The 18259-nt window shown below is 43.2% G+C and overlaps 1 protein-coding gene across 1 annotated transcript in view; it reads left to right on the top strand.

The window, feature by feature from the left end:
• Positions 1–18259, top strand: part of LOC138756853 (PDZ domain-containing protein GIPC3-like) — a 51067-nt gene that overhangs the window by 18164 nt on the left and 14644 nt on the right. The window contains exons 3-4 of the mRNA XM_069923244.1: positions 2092–2272; positions 16005–16117. Of these exons, the coding sequence (XP_069779345.1) occupies positions 2092–2272; positions 16005–16117 (294 nt within the window). The remainder of the gene's footprint in view (positions 1–2091; positions 2273–16004; positions 16118–18259) is intronic.

Below are 18259 nucleotides of genomic sequence, written 5' to 3'. Positions count from 1 at the left end.
TGTTCTTGAACCCGAGATGTGCTGATCTTGAGGTTCTGTACCTTTTGCCTGAAGAGAGCAGTGAGAAATGGCTGCGACCAAGGTGATGGGGGTCCTTTGTGATGTTGGCTGCCTTCTTGAGGCAAGGCCTCACATAGATGTCTTCAATGGAGCCCGTGATGGACCTGGCTATGTTTGCTACCTTGTGCAGCCATCTGCATCCCTGGTCATTTGAATGACCGGTCCAGACCATGATGCAACTGGTCAGAATTCTTTCCACAGTAGGTCTGTAGAAGTTTGTTGGAATATTCAGTGACTTGCCGAATCTCCTCAGACTTCTCATATTTCTGTAAATCATTGTTCCATATAATAGATTATTTTGGGGACCAACTAAAGGCAACCTCTTTGGAAGGTCTGAAGTCACATATGGACCTCAGTCCTTCTTGAGCGGTCAGCAGAGGAAAGGGTTAAAACTCCAAATCCCTGGGTGTCAACATCTCTGAAGATCTTCCCTGGGGCCTCCATTTCGATGCAATCATGAATCAAGACTCACCAGCGGCTGTATTTCACGAGGAGTTTGAAGAGATTTGGTATGTCACCAAAGACACTTGCAAATTTCTACAGGTGTACTGTGGAGAGCATTCTGACTGGTTGCATCACTGTCCGGTACGGAGGTGCCAAAGCACAGGGCAAGAAAAAGAGACAGAGTGTGAACTCAGCCAGCACCATCATGGATATCAGTCTCTACTCCATCAAGGATATCTACAAGAGGCAGTGTTTTAAGAAAGCTGCCTCTATCCTCAAAGCCCATGACCACCCAGGCCATACCCTCTTCACAATGCTACCCTCGGGAAGGAGGTACCGGAGGCTGAAGATGAACATCTATCATCACAAAATCAGCTTCTTCCCCTTTGCCATCAGACGAACTACAGACAGACACTATACCACTTTATCTTATTTTTTGCACTAATTCATTTATTTTTAAATGTAAGTTTATAGCAATACAACAAAAAAAATAGTGACTTGTTCATGACAATAAATTCTAATTCTGGTTCTGACCAGGTTGAATAAAGAGGATTAATAACAAACTGGATGTATCTTTGTGGCAATCGAATGGTCTCATATCCAACATTATTAATGTCAACTTGCTACTCCATTTTGTTTTATTTGTTTGGTTTGAAATCTTTCAACAACCGGGTCAAATTCACAGTGCAAACTTAGGTGACCAAAGGACACCTGTTTCCATATTTTTATGAATCAATGTATGAGATTCTAATTGATAAGAACATCAGAAAACAAGAGCCGAAGTTGTTCCCTCAAGCCGGCCTTCCTATTCAATATAATCATGATTATTCTGGCCCAGACTGTGACATTTCTCTTATTGTACTAAAGAAACTTGGGTTCTTTTATAACAACTATACTTCATCAGAATTTATTGTCATGGACGAGCCATGAAATTCAATGTTCTGTGGCAGCACCATACTGCAAACATTCATATTATAACCATTTTACAACATTACTATAAAACAAATAAAGATAGTAGAGCATGAAAAGTAAGGCAGGGTCTTTTGTTCATTGATTATTCAGGAATCTGATGGCAGAGGGGAAGAAGCTGTCCTTGTGCCGTTGAGTGCTCATCTTTAGGCTCCTGTACTTTTCCCCGATGGGAGCAGAGTGAAGAGCTATTATTAGCTACAGTATACACACGACCTCGTCGAGCCATCTGTTTTGAATCTACTCCTAGCTGCAACAACTTGTCTCTGACTCCCCCTAGTCGTCAGGATTATTACTGGCACTCTATCATTACACAGTCCTCTTCTCCTCTTCTGCACCAAGGTCCCCCATCCTGGTCTTTTGAATATTGATCCACTTTCTCTTTCTGGGGCAGAGAATTCTTCAGATTTACCACACTCTGTGAGAAGATACTTCCAGGACAACAACCAGATTCCCTGACACCACTCCAGTAACAAAAGTGATATTTCTATAGCTTTGTCATCCAAACTGAACTTTTCATGATGAACTTTGCAAACTAATTATGATGAAAATAAAAAGATTTTATTCGTAGTGCTGAATCTGATTGTTTTTACTGAACAATAATCTGTGACTTCACAGAGGATAAAGGAAGGGAGCACGATCGACCGGATCAAGACCGTGTGCGTGGGAGACCACATAGAAGGGATAAACAATCAAACTATAGTCGGCTGTCGACACTATGAAGTTGCCAAGATGTTGAAAGATTTGCCTAAAGGTCAACCATTTGTACTTGCACTAGTGGAACCAAGGAAGGCATTTGGTGAGTTAATTAATAAACTAGGTCAACAGTCTAAACATTCATCATTCACATTGCAAAACATCTTGCTGGTGAAAGTGACGTTATTGACAAATCCTTTAGAACTATTAATCTTGTACCCTCCTATGTTTTCTGCTTTCGTACTTGGTTTCAGATGTGGCCAGTACACATTGGATGAATTCCAGATTCTGTTCCCTCCAATCCATTGTTTTTCTCCAATCAGTTTTGGATTTCAGTGGAGGCGAGATTTGTGCTTGCTGCCCTTGTTAAGCTTTACCAACTGCACCCTCCATTGGAATCAGCCCCGTTCCCTCAGGACCTTCGCCTCTTTTCTCATCGTCAGCTTTTTTCAGATGCACCGTAGAAAGTATCCTGTCCAGTTGCATCACTGTCTCGTACGCAGACTACTCCGCCCTGAACTGAATGAAACTGCAGAGAGTTGCGAATGTAGCTCAGGCCATCATGCCCCCTCCCTTCTGTCGACTGCACCTATACCAACTGTAGAGCGCGTCGAAAGAACCAAAGACTTGTTGATCCAAACCAAGGCTTTTATTAGAAAAAGACAGGAGCTCTTCACAGGTGGCCGACCAGTCCGGAATGATCCAACCTGGCTAGGGACACAACCCTTTAAGGTCCAGACAGTAGGCGTGGCTAAGATCTCAGTCAATCGCTGTAAGCACAGTCATTACATTCTAGATACATTGGTGATAGGTCTGTACTATCAAACCAACCCTCCCTCTCCCCCCATTTCGGGAAAGCTGCTAGCGCATTAAACGACCTTCTCATCCCCGTCACACCCCCTTCTTCCATCAGGCAGAAGATACATGTGCTTGAAAATGCAAACCTCCAGGTTCAAGTTTCTTTCCTGCTAATTATCAGACTCTTGAATGAACCTCTCACTGGCAAAAAAAAAATCCCCTTGTATTTCTCTGCACTATTTGACTTACATTAACGCTATCCCTATGCTGTCGATCTATTTATTTATTTATTTGTTACTTGGAGTTATTTATTGCTGGATGCAAATACAATTGGTGCATTAAAAAGCTTCTAGATAGACACATGAATATGCATCGAATGGATGGATATTAATTAGATGCAAGCATCTGAGTTATACATTAACTTGGGAATCATGTTCAGCTCAGGGGGCCGAAAGGCCTTTTCCTTTGTTGTACTGTTACTCGTTCTGCGCACTAGGCTATGATTACAATACCTGCTCCATAAGTTGACTGCCTGGATAGCACACAAAACGGAACGATCTCCTGTATCTCAGTACAAGTGACAATAGCAATGATAGCTAATCTCTTTCTGTTGGATGCGGTGGACGCAGTTGCCTCCCCCTGGGTGTGTTTTACTGCATTGCTCTACTCAGACACTCCCATCTACACTATTCCTGGTTACTAAAAAGATGCAGTACTTGCCTGTTTTAAAACTATTACATTTTTTTCAGTGGGAACTGAAATTCCAGTTTGGAGATCTCTAATTCACCCCCCCCCCCACCTTCCTCTCATCCTCGAGTGTTAAAAACGGTATGGGGAGGCCTTCACCTGAGGAGGGGGGGTGTCCTTGTTAAAGTGCGGGGTTGCATGCCAGTGAGTGTTCAAACTCCAGGCCTCTGGGGGCAGCATTTGGGTACCAATGTATATCATTATTGAGTTGCAGTGGTCACTGTGCAACTTGATGAATTAAGTCCATGCATTTTATTTTGTCAGCAAGATAAAACAAGACAGTGAGTGCAATCATTGATTGGAGTCCAGCAGAGTGCCACAAACTAGGAGATGAAAGGAAAAGAAAGAATGGGAGAATTGTATTGATTTAAAGTGCTTCTAGAACTGGCTGTAATGTTTCTCTGCAGTTTTCTAACCCATTAGAAATCCTAGAACATTGTCCTTGCTGAAAGAATGGGGTAATCCCTGTAGTGTTGGGTCAGTTAGAAGTATCTTTGAATTTAAATCAGATTTTTTAAAAAAACTATCTGTTCTCGTGTTTTTGTGGATTCAGATTTGTTTCCTGAGGGTTCCCCCCCCCCACCCTTTGGCTGAAAATATGTCGAAGAATTAATCCTGTAGTAATGTATCCATCTACATCTGTTATACATTATTTGCATAAATGAGTTTCTCAGTCATGTCTGCGTTGGTTCCTGTGGCCGAATGCAGCCATCCTCAATCTTTGTTTTTCACTACAGCCCCCTTAGGTCACTGCTCGAAGCTTATGGGCCCCCTTCCCTGTGAAGCAGTCAAGCTCATTGGTTTCTTCTATACTTCTCTCCTACTGACGACATGAAGAACTTAAAATATGTTATGATTTTAGACTGTGACATTCCCCCCCCCCCCACCACCCCCACCACCACCACCACCTGCCCCCCGTGGAGAATGGCTGCTCTAATGCAAGACGTTGGTTAAAAACAAATATTTCCCCCCCCCCCAATTCTTCAAGAACCATGTCAACCTAAACATTAGTATTACCATTTGCAGAGTTTTAAAAGAAAATGCAGTTTCGTGCAAAAATGCTGATTGATGTCATGGTTTGTCATTGACGAAGGGCTCAAGTCTGGAACATTGGTTAAGTATCTTTCTCTTTGCTATATCAAGCACACTGCCTGACCTGCTGAGTTTCCCCAGCTTTGAGTTTCAACTTCATTCACAGCATCTGCAGACTTCTGTGTTTTACTTAATGATTTATGATTGAACCTTGGAGTTAATCGTCAAGCTGATGAATAAAATATTCTTTCATTGCCTCAAGTTTGCATGTAATTGCTTTACTCCTCAGAATTACATCACCAAATACAATCTCTTGTCATCTTATAGTGGGTGGTTAGCATTCTAATTGTGACCTCATTCGTTCTATTTAAACTGTGGCCATGATATCTTCAAAGGCAGTTGCTAAGGCAACTATATTTTTAATTCAGGGTGGTAAAATAGAGCAAAAGAAGATTTTGCAGCTGATTGATAAAAGCTAAATACTGAAGTTAGATTATTTCATACGTCTCACAGATGTACTTTTGATTGGATGATGGTTCAAATATATTCAGACTTAAAAGTACATTTGGCAACAAAAAAGGATGCAAACTTTATCTGTTATTCATTACGTATCAATGGCCTTTTATTTATTCAGGAAATGCTGAAATTGATGTGGAAGCTTCTCTGTCTCAATAACCTTCTCAAAGCTGCTGCTGGTGTTGTGAGCGTAGAACAATTCCGCTCCACTCACTCTCAATTATTTCCTTCATCTACTTACATTTTTACGATGTTAATCGGGAAGTAGCAAAAAAAAACAGTTGAAATGAATCTGTCAAACATAATCACAACACCATTTTGTCTCTGACAATGAAGAGCATTTTATCAAATGTTATGGGTTTTTCCTCTTCTGTTAAATGTAAGCATTGGAGTGTAGTTCCAACTTAAAAAGAGGGTAATGTGTTCAATGTACCAAAGGACATGCTCGTAAAGGGAGCGTGGGAAAGTTTAAAGATGCGTGTGAGAGTGGTAAGGGCCTAGATGGTGGAAGCAAATGCAAAAAAGTGTACACATGAATATTTTAAATGTTTTAAAATATTTTGTTTACAGCACGGTAGGAGCCGATTCCAGCTGTTTAAACCCATGCTTCCCAATTAATCTACAATCCCCATACATTTTGGAGGGTGGGAGAGAACTGGAGCACCCAGGGAAAATCCACGCTGGTCACGGGGAGAACATGCAAACTCCTTACAGATTTGAAGCCGGGTGGCTGGCGCAGTAATAGCGTTGTGCCAACTGCTACACTAACTGTGCCGTGGAGATAATAGATGGATATCTATCATGTGCAAGCAGCAAAGCTTTCATTTTAATTTAAGCATCATGTCTGGCACATAATTCATGGGCCAAATGGCCTGTTCCTGTGCTATACTGTTTTATTTTCTCTGATCTGTCGTCTATGCTCTATGTTCGATGAGGCTTCTGGAGAGAAATGATGAAGTAGAGGATGGAGGGTGTGGATGATATACAGGGAAAAGAAGTTTAGTCTAATTTGGTATCATGTTCAGCACAGATATCATGGGCTGAAGGGCCTGTTCCTGTACTGTTCTGTGTTTTATGTTCTATACTGTTTATCCCTGTAATGTGAAGCAAGATGCTGTTTGGATGGTGGGCCATCATTTGGTGTTGAGTTCTGTTCGGTCAGGTGTCACCTTCTCAGGGAGCAAATTACCATATTTGATGGCATGTAAGACTCATTTCCCTCCCCCTCCCCCCAAAATGGCTAAAAATAATCCACCAGATCTTATATGTGAAACTAAAATTAGGATGATAATGGTGAGTGGCTTACTAGCATCACCGCCATCTATTGTTGGGGGCTGGTGGTGGGCTGTCGGGAGGGGGGAGCGGGGCAGTGAGATCAGAATAGGGGTTGGTGGCGGGCTATAGGGAGACTCTCACAGTGGCCCACTATCGGTCCCTGCACTGCTCCCACCGTCCCACCCCCGGGAGAGAGTGGGGCAGTGGGACCAGTGCAGGGACCAACAGCAGCTATCTGTTTTTATAAAATGTTTTCTGCTTATAGTTCAGCTGCTTTTGTTTTGTCTTGTAAATTTTGGCAGTATTGTTATTAAAAAGATTTTTCCTATTGTCCTTGTTGCATTTTGTCCAATTTTTCTCTGCTATACTGTAGCTACATATTTCAATAACATTAAATGTTTATCTGTAAAAACACTAAAAAATTCTTAATATTCCCTGCTGAAATGGGGCGGGAAGGGGGGAGGGAGTCTTGTATGCCCATGGGTCTTATATGCCATCAAATACGATAACCAGTGTGGAAATAAATCTTTCCATATTACCAAATGAAAATAAGATCAACTACATAAGTTCTATACATAATCTAACCCTTCAGGCCTCTAACAATCTGATGAAAAATGTACTGTACTTCTTCTAATGCCAATATATCCTTTCTAAATGACAGACCCCTCCTCCTGAGGTAGTGTGAACAAGGTCTTTTAAACGCATGAAAGGGAGAATCTCAGCAGGTCAAACAGGGTACTTCATATTGGCAAGGTAAAGAACCTCGGGTGCCTGTCTACATTTTGGTCGTACCTTGATGAAGGGCTCAAGCCAGAAACATTGGTTATGGCGCCTGCCTACAGTTTGCTCCTTCCATCCTGCGCACAGCATCTTTTAGCTACTCTTGTCGGGAAAGAGATACAGGAGTATCAGAACCAACAGGCTGAGGAACAGCTTCTTCCCGCGGGCAGTGAGAATGCTGAATGACCAAAGGAACCATCTGAGACTCCCATATTTATAAAACAATATTTATTTACTTATTTGTATGTCTGTATGAACACTTGTCCTGCATATGTATTGTTTGGCTGCATGTGTGTTATGTCTGGTTGTGTGTTTCTTCGTGCTTTGTACTGAGGACCGGAGAACGCTATTTTGTTGGGTTGTATTTGTGCAATCAGATGACAATCAACTTGACGACTTGCTAGCTCTCTGCCCTATACCCCATCTATTCTATGCTCCCATCTATATCCACCTATGACCTCTTACCCGTTAACCTATGGTTCTCCCCCTTCCTTTTCCTCCCTCTCTTCCTTCCTCCTCCATCCCTACCCTTACCTTTTAACCATGCATCCACCTATTTCACCTTATTCCTGATGGAGGGCTCAGCCCTGAAACATTGGTTACGTGTGGATCAGTGGTTTTCCCCCTAAACTCGCATTCCACCTGAAGCAGTCCCTATGCCAGAGGTTCTCTGTGATTAGTAAGGGATTGCTTCAGGTGGTATGTGAGTAGGAAGAGAAGGTTGAGACCCAATTGTAACTGAAATATTTTGCTTCAGAAAAATTATTATTGGCCCATTTCCTTTGAAGTCAGGAAATGGTGCACATAACAAGTCAATTAGGTACTATTAAAACAGTGGTTTTCAAATTTCTTTCTTTCTACTCACATTTCTTTTTCTTTGGCTTGGCTTCGCGGACGAAGATTTATGGAGGGGGTAAAAGTCCACGTCAGCTGCAGGCTCGTTTGTGGCTGACAAGTCCGATGCAGGACAGGCAGACACGGTTGCAGCGGATGCAGGGGAAAAATGGTTGGTTGGGGTTGGGTGTTGGGTTTTTCCTCCTTTGCCTTTTGTCAGCGAGGTGGGCTCTGCGGTCTTCTTCAAAGGAGGTTGCTGCCCGCCGAACTGTGAGGCGCCAAGATGCACGGTTTGAGGCGATATCAGCCCACTGACGGTGGTCAATGTGGCAGGCACCAAGAGATTTCTTTAGGCAGTCCTTGTACCTTTTCTTTGGTGCACCTCTGTCACGGTGGCCAGTGGAGAGCTCGCCATATATATACACTTTAAGCAATCCCTTACTAATCACAGAGCACAGGGAATACTTAAGGTGGAATGTGAGTTTAGCGGGGCAGTTTGAAAAGCACTGGTATAGATGCTGTGTAATCTGCTGAATTTCTCCAGCACTTTTGTGTATTGAATCATGGCTGAACTATTTTTCTTCCCAGCCCCCACATTCTCCTACCTCCTCCCCATGCAATTGACACTCATACAAATCAAGAACCACTCCACCTCTGCTTTAAATCTACCCATTCACTTGGCCTCCACAGCCGTCTGTGACAACGAATCCCACCGATCCATCCCCCCTGGCTGAAGAAACTTCTCCACATCTTTGTTCTAAAGGAATGTCCTTCTATGCCCTCAAGATGCTGCAGCTTTTAAGGAGGTCAACTGAGAGTTCGAACTGAATTGGTGTTTTGTGCGGCTGCAGGATCTACGGACACTCAGTGACTCTGAGGAGACTCTCTTTTGCTCCTCTTTCTCTGACTGTAAGGGGTGCTGGGCAATGTTAATGCTAGTGGCAAATCTTTGTCTGCCTTAAAGGAAACTAAAGGCAATTTTGTATAATATTATCTAATCAGCCATTGTTAACATACGTTCCCTCTGGGGCTACAGCACAGTTAAGAGGGGGCTATAGACTGAAATATATTTTTTTATGTAGTCGGTAGAAAAGAAGTATGGAAGGAACCAAATAATCTTCACTGCTGTAGAAGGAAAGGGGCCCATAAACTTCGAGCAGGGTTCTAAGGGGGCCATAGCTGTAAAAAAGTTTGGAAATAACGGTTTGTCCTCTCGTCTCAAAGGTAAACTAATTCTGAGGTTGTTTTCTTTCCTATTCCTGACTATAATTTTCTGTTTGTAGCCCTGGAAGGGTTTCTCAGTTATCAACTGCAGACCACTGTGCTTACTCTTCAATGCAAGGGATTTTTACAGTGACCACAGGGAACACCTGATGCAAAGTGGTCTAACATTATAGTAAACAATGACCAAAAATAAGAGCATCAGAGGCTGTGAATGAATTGATAATGTTTCCAATTTCCTTGAGATATCCAAACAATTCTTGGGCACTCTGCCCGAGCTTTCCATGAGATTATAAGTCAATGTGGAGCGGAAGTTAAAAACTCCATCGCCATTCGGTGTGTCTGCAGTCTCTCTTGTTTGGGGTTAGACTTTTGTACTAAATTCAAGATCAAATAGTGCAGGGATGAAAACAGTACAGTACAATAAGAGGGTTATGGGTGTGAGGGAGGGAACAAATAGATAGTTGTGGAGTCGGTTTCCATAGGTCAGATGTTCCATAACATTGTGGGCTGAATGGCCTGTACTGCGCTGAAATATTCTATGCTCACTGCCAGAGAAAAAAAATAGAGTAAGCGACAAAAGGGTAATGGTCTCAAGGCAAAGGTGCAGCCAAAGTTCAACATGCCTCCAGCCCAGCCAAAGCTGCTGGTCTTTGTGCGGCTGCCTCTCATTAAGGGATGGACAGAAGTGGAGCAAATTCACTCAAAGGATGTCACTGTTGGCACGTAATGCCCATCCCTGACTGTACTTTAGGGGGCAGTAGCAAAATTACAGCAGGTGAGGAGGAGTTTCTGAGTTTTGATGGGAACATTGAAGGATCGGCAACATAGCTCCAAGTGTGCGACTCGGAAAGCAAATTGGAGGTGGCCGAGTTCTCTTTGCTCCAATTGCCATTGGTCATTGAGGTGGTGGTGATTGTGGGTCTGATGCTTTTGAAGCGACTTTGATGAGCCATAGTTATAAAGTCATACTTTCGGCCCAGCATAACTATGCTGACCCATTTGTGTTAATCCCTCAGCAAAGCAGGGGCAAACCCCAATACTCCTTTTTCTCTGCCATTCTGAATGAACAGAGTTTACTTAGAGAAAGTTAGGTTTCAGTGATTTCAATTTTTGTTCTGCCAAGTCCTATTATGAAGCAAAATGACCACATATGATTCTTCAGATTCTTTCCAACATGAAAAAGTCCAAAAATCAGGATGACAGAAATCCAGACAACATGAGAATCCAGCCTTTTTAAAAACTCTCAAATGTTTAAATTTAGCAGGCTTTTGTGTGTGTGCATGCTTACGCACCGCAGATGCAGAGCGGAAACCATAGATTCTATAGCATACAGATTTACAAACCCATAATAATGGATCCTAACTTTGCGATGGGAAGAGAAAGAAGACACATTGAAATTGAGTGACAAACTTAAAATAATTAAGATACTAGAATGTGCTGTGAGCAATACTGCTCTAATGGAAAAATACGACATCGGAAAGTCTACAATTTATGATATATTTTTTTAAAAAGGCTACTGCAGAAAAGTCCATGAAAACAATGATTACATTTGTGGAACAGAACCAAGACACAAGCACGTGCAATGGTGCAAGGATAAGAAGAAGCCGTCCTTGTATCATTGGGTGTTTGACTTCAGTCTGCTGTATCTCCTTCTGATGATAACAGTGAGAAAAAAAGGGCATGGCCTGGGTGGTGAGGGTCATTGAGGATAGAGGCTGATCTCTTAAGACACCTCCTCTTGTAGACGTCCTCGATGGAGTGAAGTCTGGTGGCCGTGATGTCACTGGCCGAGCTCACAACTCTCTGTAGTTCACTCTAAATGCTATTGTAGGCGGAAAAAAAGAAATCAATTTTGGTTTCAGTCGTAAATGCAAAGGGACACAAGTTGTGGTCCTGAACCAGACCCAGAGACCAGGCCCTTGAAAACATGGTTATAAAAGGAGAACTTCCTGTGAAATACTCAGCAGGTGAGCTAAAGATCGCAAACAATATAATGGTAGAAAGTCACATTATTATCAGTAACCACAACGTTCTTTGCTCATTAGGCAGATTATTAAGCAATTTGACATGAATTTTATGTTCTTTGTGTTTCTGGAGATTGAAATCAGCTGAACTCAAATGAAATATGGATCTTGAAGTTTCAGACAATGTGGCAACTCTGCAATTGCCAGAATCAATTTGATTTGATTAAGATCTGTCTTGGAGTAAAGCAAACTTAGATAAATAACCCAGAGTTTGTCTGCGTATAAAGACATGTTACCATATTCTTCAAGCTTTTGACACTTCTTTCTTCAAGCTTTTGAATACTGTGTGCAAGCTTTCTATAGCAACTTTAAAAATGCTTTGCCATTAATACTGATGATTAAGTTTACAGTGTGGTAATTAAAGAAATATTCTGTATCAATTAATATTGTGAGTTTTGGAGAAACTGGGATTTTTGGAGTTTAATGGAGTGGTTTTCTGATTAGTATTGGACAGTAGTTATAGAAAAGTCAAGTCACAAGTTTATTATCGCCTGATTGCACCCGCCAAAACAGCGTTCTCCGGTCCTCAGTGCAAAACATGCAGAAATACAATCAGACATAAGATGCATACAGGCAACAATACACATGCAGAACAAGTATTCATATAGACAAATAAATAAATTAATATCGTCTCATGAATATGAACATCTTTATTGGTTAACGTGAAAGGTTCTTCTGGTTGTTCCACCTTCTCACAACATGTGGGAGGAAGCTGCTCCTCAGCTTGGTGGTGCTGCCTCGGATACTCCTGTATCATTTTCCCAATGAGAGCAGTTGAAAGATGCTGTGTGCAGAGTGGAAAGGGTCCCCAACAGCTTTGTGCGCCTTTTTCAGTCAACGGTCCGTGGATAATGTGATGGGGTGGGGGGTGGGTAGAAGGGAGGCTCCAGTGATCCTCTCTACCACTCTTGTGGTCCTGTGGCTTGACCTCCAGTTCATTGCTCGGCAGCAACCATACCACACCGTGATGCAGCTGGCCAGGACGCTCTCAGTGGAGCTCCTGTAGAAGGTCTACATGATGGTAGCCATTATAATACGTTCACCGAGGAACAATTAGCATAGTTTTATTTCACTGATAAAGATGATGTATGTTTAGGACATTCCAGTTTCAGTCCCAGACTATCACGCACTGAGCAGCTTAAAAATAAAGTCACCACTTAGACCATTTTCAGAATGAAGTATTCTGAGGGCCTGGAGCAGAAAAAAGATTGTAGCCCTCCTGGGCAGCCTTAAACCTAATGGCATGAACATCGATTTTAGGTAATCCATCGCACCCACCCTCCCCCAACAATTGATTTTTCCCATTTTAGGTAACTGGTACAAAAAGTAATGAGGTTTGTCATTTAAATTTGATATGACAGCGGCCATCTAAATTACTTCTATCATCTATAGAAGAAACATTCCAAAAATAGCAAAAGACTAAATTGTGACTTAGTTTAGATGAAAAGTAGTTCACATTTCCAAAGTACAGAATTAGTCACCACGTGCTGGAGGGCTGAAACCAACATGTTACTATTTAACATATGCTGGCCAACAACACCTGGTTCTCTTTTAACTGGAATTGAATTGACACCCCTGCTGCCTCTTAGATTGATTATCAGATGTAAGTGAGCAGAAGTTTACTCCAGTTGAGGATTGGGAAGATTAAAACCATTCTCCCACTATCCATTTGTAACTATGAGAACACACACACACACACACACACACACACACACACACACACACACACACACACACACACACACACACACACACACACACGCTCAAACACACACACACACATGCACACACACACGCGCGCTCAAACACACACACACGCACACACACACACGCGCGCACGCACACACACGCACACACACGTACGCACACACACGCGCACGCGCGCACACACACGCACACACACGCACGCACACACACGCGCACACACACACACGCGCGCACACACACGCGCACGCGCGCACACACACACACGCTCAAACGCACACACACGCACACACACACGCACACACACACACACGCACACACACACATGCACACACGCGCGCACGCGCACACACACATGCACACACACGCACGCACACACACACGCACGCGCACACACACACACACGCACACACACCACACACACACACACACACACACACACACACACACACACACACACACACACACACACACACACACACACACAAACTCCTCCTTTGTCCAACTCATCCACTCCAGCCAAGGAGCTGGCCTCCCTATTTCCCTGGATCCCTCGAAATCTTTCCTATCCACTTACCTGTCCTAATGTCTGTTAAATGTCGCCATCGTACTTGCCTCTACCACTTCCTGTGACATTCTCTGTGTGGGGAAACTTGCTCCTCAGATCCTCTTCAAATTCCTCCCCTCTCATAAATTTCACACCAATGCCTGGAAACACAGTGAAGATGAAGTTGCAACCTTTTGCCTCTTGTTTAATCTGGTAAAAAGCTTGGGACCATCAACCACTCCATGAGTAAAACTACCTATTCCTACTCAGTGCTCGTCCCACCAATGAGGCATCTGCAAATGAAACTCTGGTGGAGATTTTGGCTATTTCCATTGCACTTCTGATCAGAATTTGTGCAAAACTGTGTTCATCCACAATAGAACCCATGGAGCCATAGAACATTACAGCACCGAAAAAGGCTCCTTTGTTCTTTATTTATACATGTGGTTTATTCCTCAGGCTGATAGGAACAGTTTATAAAGAGGTATCTCTTACAGAATACAAGGTTGTGCTTCAATGATTGGACCCTAAGCCCATTCATAATTATACGTTAATGATCTCGATCAGGGAACTCAGTGTAATATCTCCAAGTTTCTAGATTTCAAAAAGTAGTGTGTGGGTGTGAGCTCCAGAGTGACTTGGACAGGTTGACTGAGTGCGGCAAATAGATGGTAGATGCAGTACAATGTGGATAAAGGCGGGATTTGAACTCTTTGTTTCTTGCTCCCATAGATGCTGAGTAAATTTTGAGTGTTTCAGTATTTTCAGGGTTTTGTTTAGCTGAGAAACTCATTGGTAAAGCCCTTAGAGTTTAGTAAAAAGTGCAATCTACACAAACAGAGACTTGTGAAAACATGAGTTCTGTTCCCAGATCAGGCCATCGCTCTAGGGAAAGGACATGGAGAGGGGGCACAGTGGGATGGTTCCAGAACTCAGGCATTTTGCCCAGTAGGTTCGACTGGATGAGATGGCATGGTTGGAGAGGTTATTCCTTAGAGCAGGGGTGAGCAACTGGAGGTCAAATTTATCTGACCCCCTCAGTGTGACCCTCCCCGCCTTCGGTGCATGGTTTCCTCCCCTCGATGCGAGCTCCACCTCAGTGCATGGCTGCCCTGCTCTCCGCGTCTGGCTACATTGGAGACCCCCCACCCTCTTTGTAGGAGTTGTCCCCATCAACTGCGGGAACCTCCCCCCGCCCTCTGCGTGAGACCCCCCTTTGTCCTCTAGATGTAACCCCCATCCATGATGCTCTCCCCCTCCCACGGTGATGTTCTCTCCCCCCCTCACACGGTTTCATTCACAACTCTCTGGAGCTTTTTCCTGTCCTGTGCATTGGCACGTCCATACCAGATAGTGATGCAACCAGGCAGAAAGCTCTCCATGCTACAGTGAAACCCTGTTATAACACGATCGTTGGGGTCCATAAAATCTCATTGCGAAAAAAGCTGGGTCACGTTAAATCAGGGTTTACTCCCAGCTCCTGCCGGGAGCCTAACATTCCTGGTCCTGTTGGGAGTCCGACGTCCCCACTCCTGCCAGCAGCCTGAGGTCCCTGCACCTGCTGGGAGCCCAATGTCCATGTTCCTGCTGGGAGCCCGGCGTCCCCACTGCTGCCGGGAGGCCAATGCCCAAGCCCAATGACTCATCTTGTTATATCTGAATTTGCTTTAAATAGGGGATTCACTATACAGCTGTAGAACTTTTGAAGAATCTTTGGTGACATACCAGATCAAAAGTTGATGATTTCTTCAGAGTTTTTTATATAATAACTGAGACTTCCTATTTTTACTGAACATTAATGAAAACAAGAGTGCCAAGTGGAACCAAAACTAAAACAGTCAAGCCCTCATGATAATGTGCAAGCTCTTCATCACTCCCTTGTTTTTGGATTCAGTGCACCCATGATCACCTATCATCTGCCAGCCTTGCCTCAAATCTCCCTCTCACCTTCCAACATTGGCTATCTCCCCTCTACACTCTCAGCCTGATGCTGGGCCTCTGCCTTCACAGATGCTGCCTGACTGGCTGAGTAGTCCAGTAGTTCGCTTTTTACAATTTCTTGTGTTCTAATAATCCTGTTGTTCTTTATCATTCCTTATACTGTAACCCTCCTTTTAAGTGTCTTGAATATAAGTTTGGCTTTATTTGACAGTGTAAAGTGTATGCTTTATCCACTCATGTTGCTTTCAGTTGACTCCGCAGAGATATCGTAGGATGGGTAGCTTCCTCTATGCCGTGCCTTCTACCATTTTGGCTGAAAAGGAACCCTAAAGCATTGTCAGATCTTGGTACTGAATCAGTGCCACTAATTCTCAGTTTATTTTTGCAATAACATTTTCACCTGAATTTTTCAGATATGATTGCTCAAAGGACAAAGTGTGTGAAGTCTACAGCTGAGGGCAAAGTTGGAAGTGGACGGGAAACTTTGCGATTGAGGTCAAAAGGTTCTGCGACTGTGGAAGGGGCTGTAAGTAATATGATGGTTGCTTTGAACTCTTTTAAGAGCAAAGATACCTGTTCATGTGAGATCTCCGAAAGAACAATACAGAGAAATGGGTGTGTCTGTATGAAACAGGACTTCTAGCTGAATTAAATTCATTCTCTGAGGATTTTTTCCGTTCCTAAATCTAGTCAAACCATCCAACAATGGGAATTTCCCATCCATTTTTACCCTCTCTAGATCAAAAAATAATCTTCAAGTGAAATATGAAACTATGCAGAGCTGTGATTGTAATCAAAAATGCAGAAAAGCAGGAGAAACTCAGTCAATCTTGCAGTGTCCATAAGAGGTATTGCTGACATTTTGGGCCAGACTGGCTGAGTTCTGAAATGTTTTGACCAAAAATAATCTTGAGCACTTTGAGTAACCCTCTAAAGGAACAACACCAGCTCATCCAGTCGAACCTGATGGGAAAATTCCTCAGTTCTGTCGACCTTCTCCAGGACCTCCTCATCCTTTCTCAATAACTAAATTGCATTTCATCTGTATAGCCTGGGAATATACTCATTGGCATTTAGAAGAATGATTTAAGGATATGACAGAGGCATGTAAAATTATGAATGGAATTGTTAGGATAGAAGCAGGGAGGATGTTTCGGGGCAAGATTAAAACTAGGAGAAATGGATTCAGGGAGCAGATTTGAGACAGAGCTGAGGAGGAACTGCTCCACCCAGAGGGTTGTGAATACATGGAAATTTCTGCCCAAGGAAGCAGTATTTTGGAGACAGATAGACTTTTGAAGAATGGGGCTGTGGGGAATGGCTGGGTAAGTGGAGCTGAATCCACCCATGACTGATGATGTCTTAAAGAAGAGTTCCAACGCAAAACAGTGACCACTCTGTTTCTCCATCTGCTGAGTTCCTCCAACAATTTGTTTAAAGTCTTCCAACGTTACCGTATTAACTCTATGGCCACCCCAAAAAATTGCAACAAATATTTGGAGGTCCCTTCATAACCTTTCCTGGTGTTTTCTTCCCTGAAAATTAAAAAAAATTGAAAGTTACAGCACGGTAACAGGCCCTCTGACCCACGAGCCATACTGCCCAAATACCCCAATTAACCTAGAACCCCCATACATTTTGAAAGGTAGGAGGAAACCATAGCGCCCAGAGGAAACCCATGTGGTCAGTGGGAGGTTGTATACATTCCTTACGGAGAGGGCTGGATTGCTGATGCCACTTGGCTAATCGTGCCACCCTTAGCTTTCGTAACTTGATTCTAATCCATTAAGTTAGGCTGTTCCTCAGAACCACACTAATCTCCACCTTGTCACAGTGCTACAAGACCCAGGAGTATTTAGCTCCCAGCTTTGGGAACCCAACAGTTATATTTCAATAATGCATTAGATCATTCCCATTTATGTGTTGGTGCCATTAATTCATTCACCATATGAGGCCTGAGATATAGTGGACTTGTCAGCCACAAACGAGCCTGCAGCTGACGTGGACCCATCCATAAATCTTCATCTGCAAAGCCAGGCCAAAGAATATGGAACAGTAAAGCAAAGGAACTTCAGCCCAAACACAACACCCAAATTAAACCAAAGCTCTGCTCTTGCACCGATATTCCTTCGATATTCATGTGTCTTATCCAGAAACCTCTTATGCACTACCTCTTTACCACTACTCCTGGCAGCTCGTGCCAGGCACCCACCACCCTCTGTAGAAATTTTGCCCCACACATCTCTTTTAAATGTTACCCCCTCACTTTAAATTGTGTGTGACATTTATTACATTTTTACTCTGGGAATAAGATTCTGACAGTGTTCCCCATCAAGGTTTCCCCTTTGCCTTTGACAATCCAGAGAAAATATCCCAGGGTTGATCCAGCCTCTGCTTGTAGCTCATGCCCTCTAATCCAGGCAACATCCTGCAAAGTCACTTCTATCCCCTTCCCAAAGACTGCACATCCTTCCTGTGATGGGGCGTCCAGAATTGCACACAATATTCCAAGTACTGCAACGTGACTTCCTCACTTTTCTACTCAATGCCTGGCCCGATGAACGCAAGCATGCCTTATACCTTCTTTACCACCCTATTGACTTGTGTGGCCCCTTTCACAGAGCTGTACACTTGAATGCCGGACCTTCCTGCTCATCCATATCTTGAG

Source organism: Narcine bancroftii, chromosome 3 (genome assembly GCF_036971445.1).
Source record: "Narcine bancroftii isolate sNarBan1 chromosome 3, sNarBan1.hap1, whole genome shotgun sequence".
Taxonomy (NCBI): Eukaryota; Metazoa; Chordata; class Chondrichthyes; order Torpediniformes; family Narcinidae; genus Narcine; species Narcine bancroftii.
This window is presented reverse-complemented; position numbering and strand designations above follow the sequence as displayed.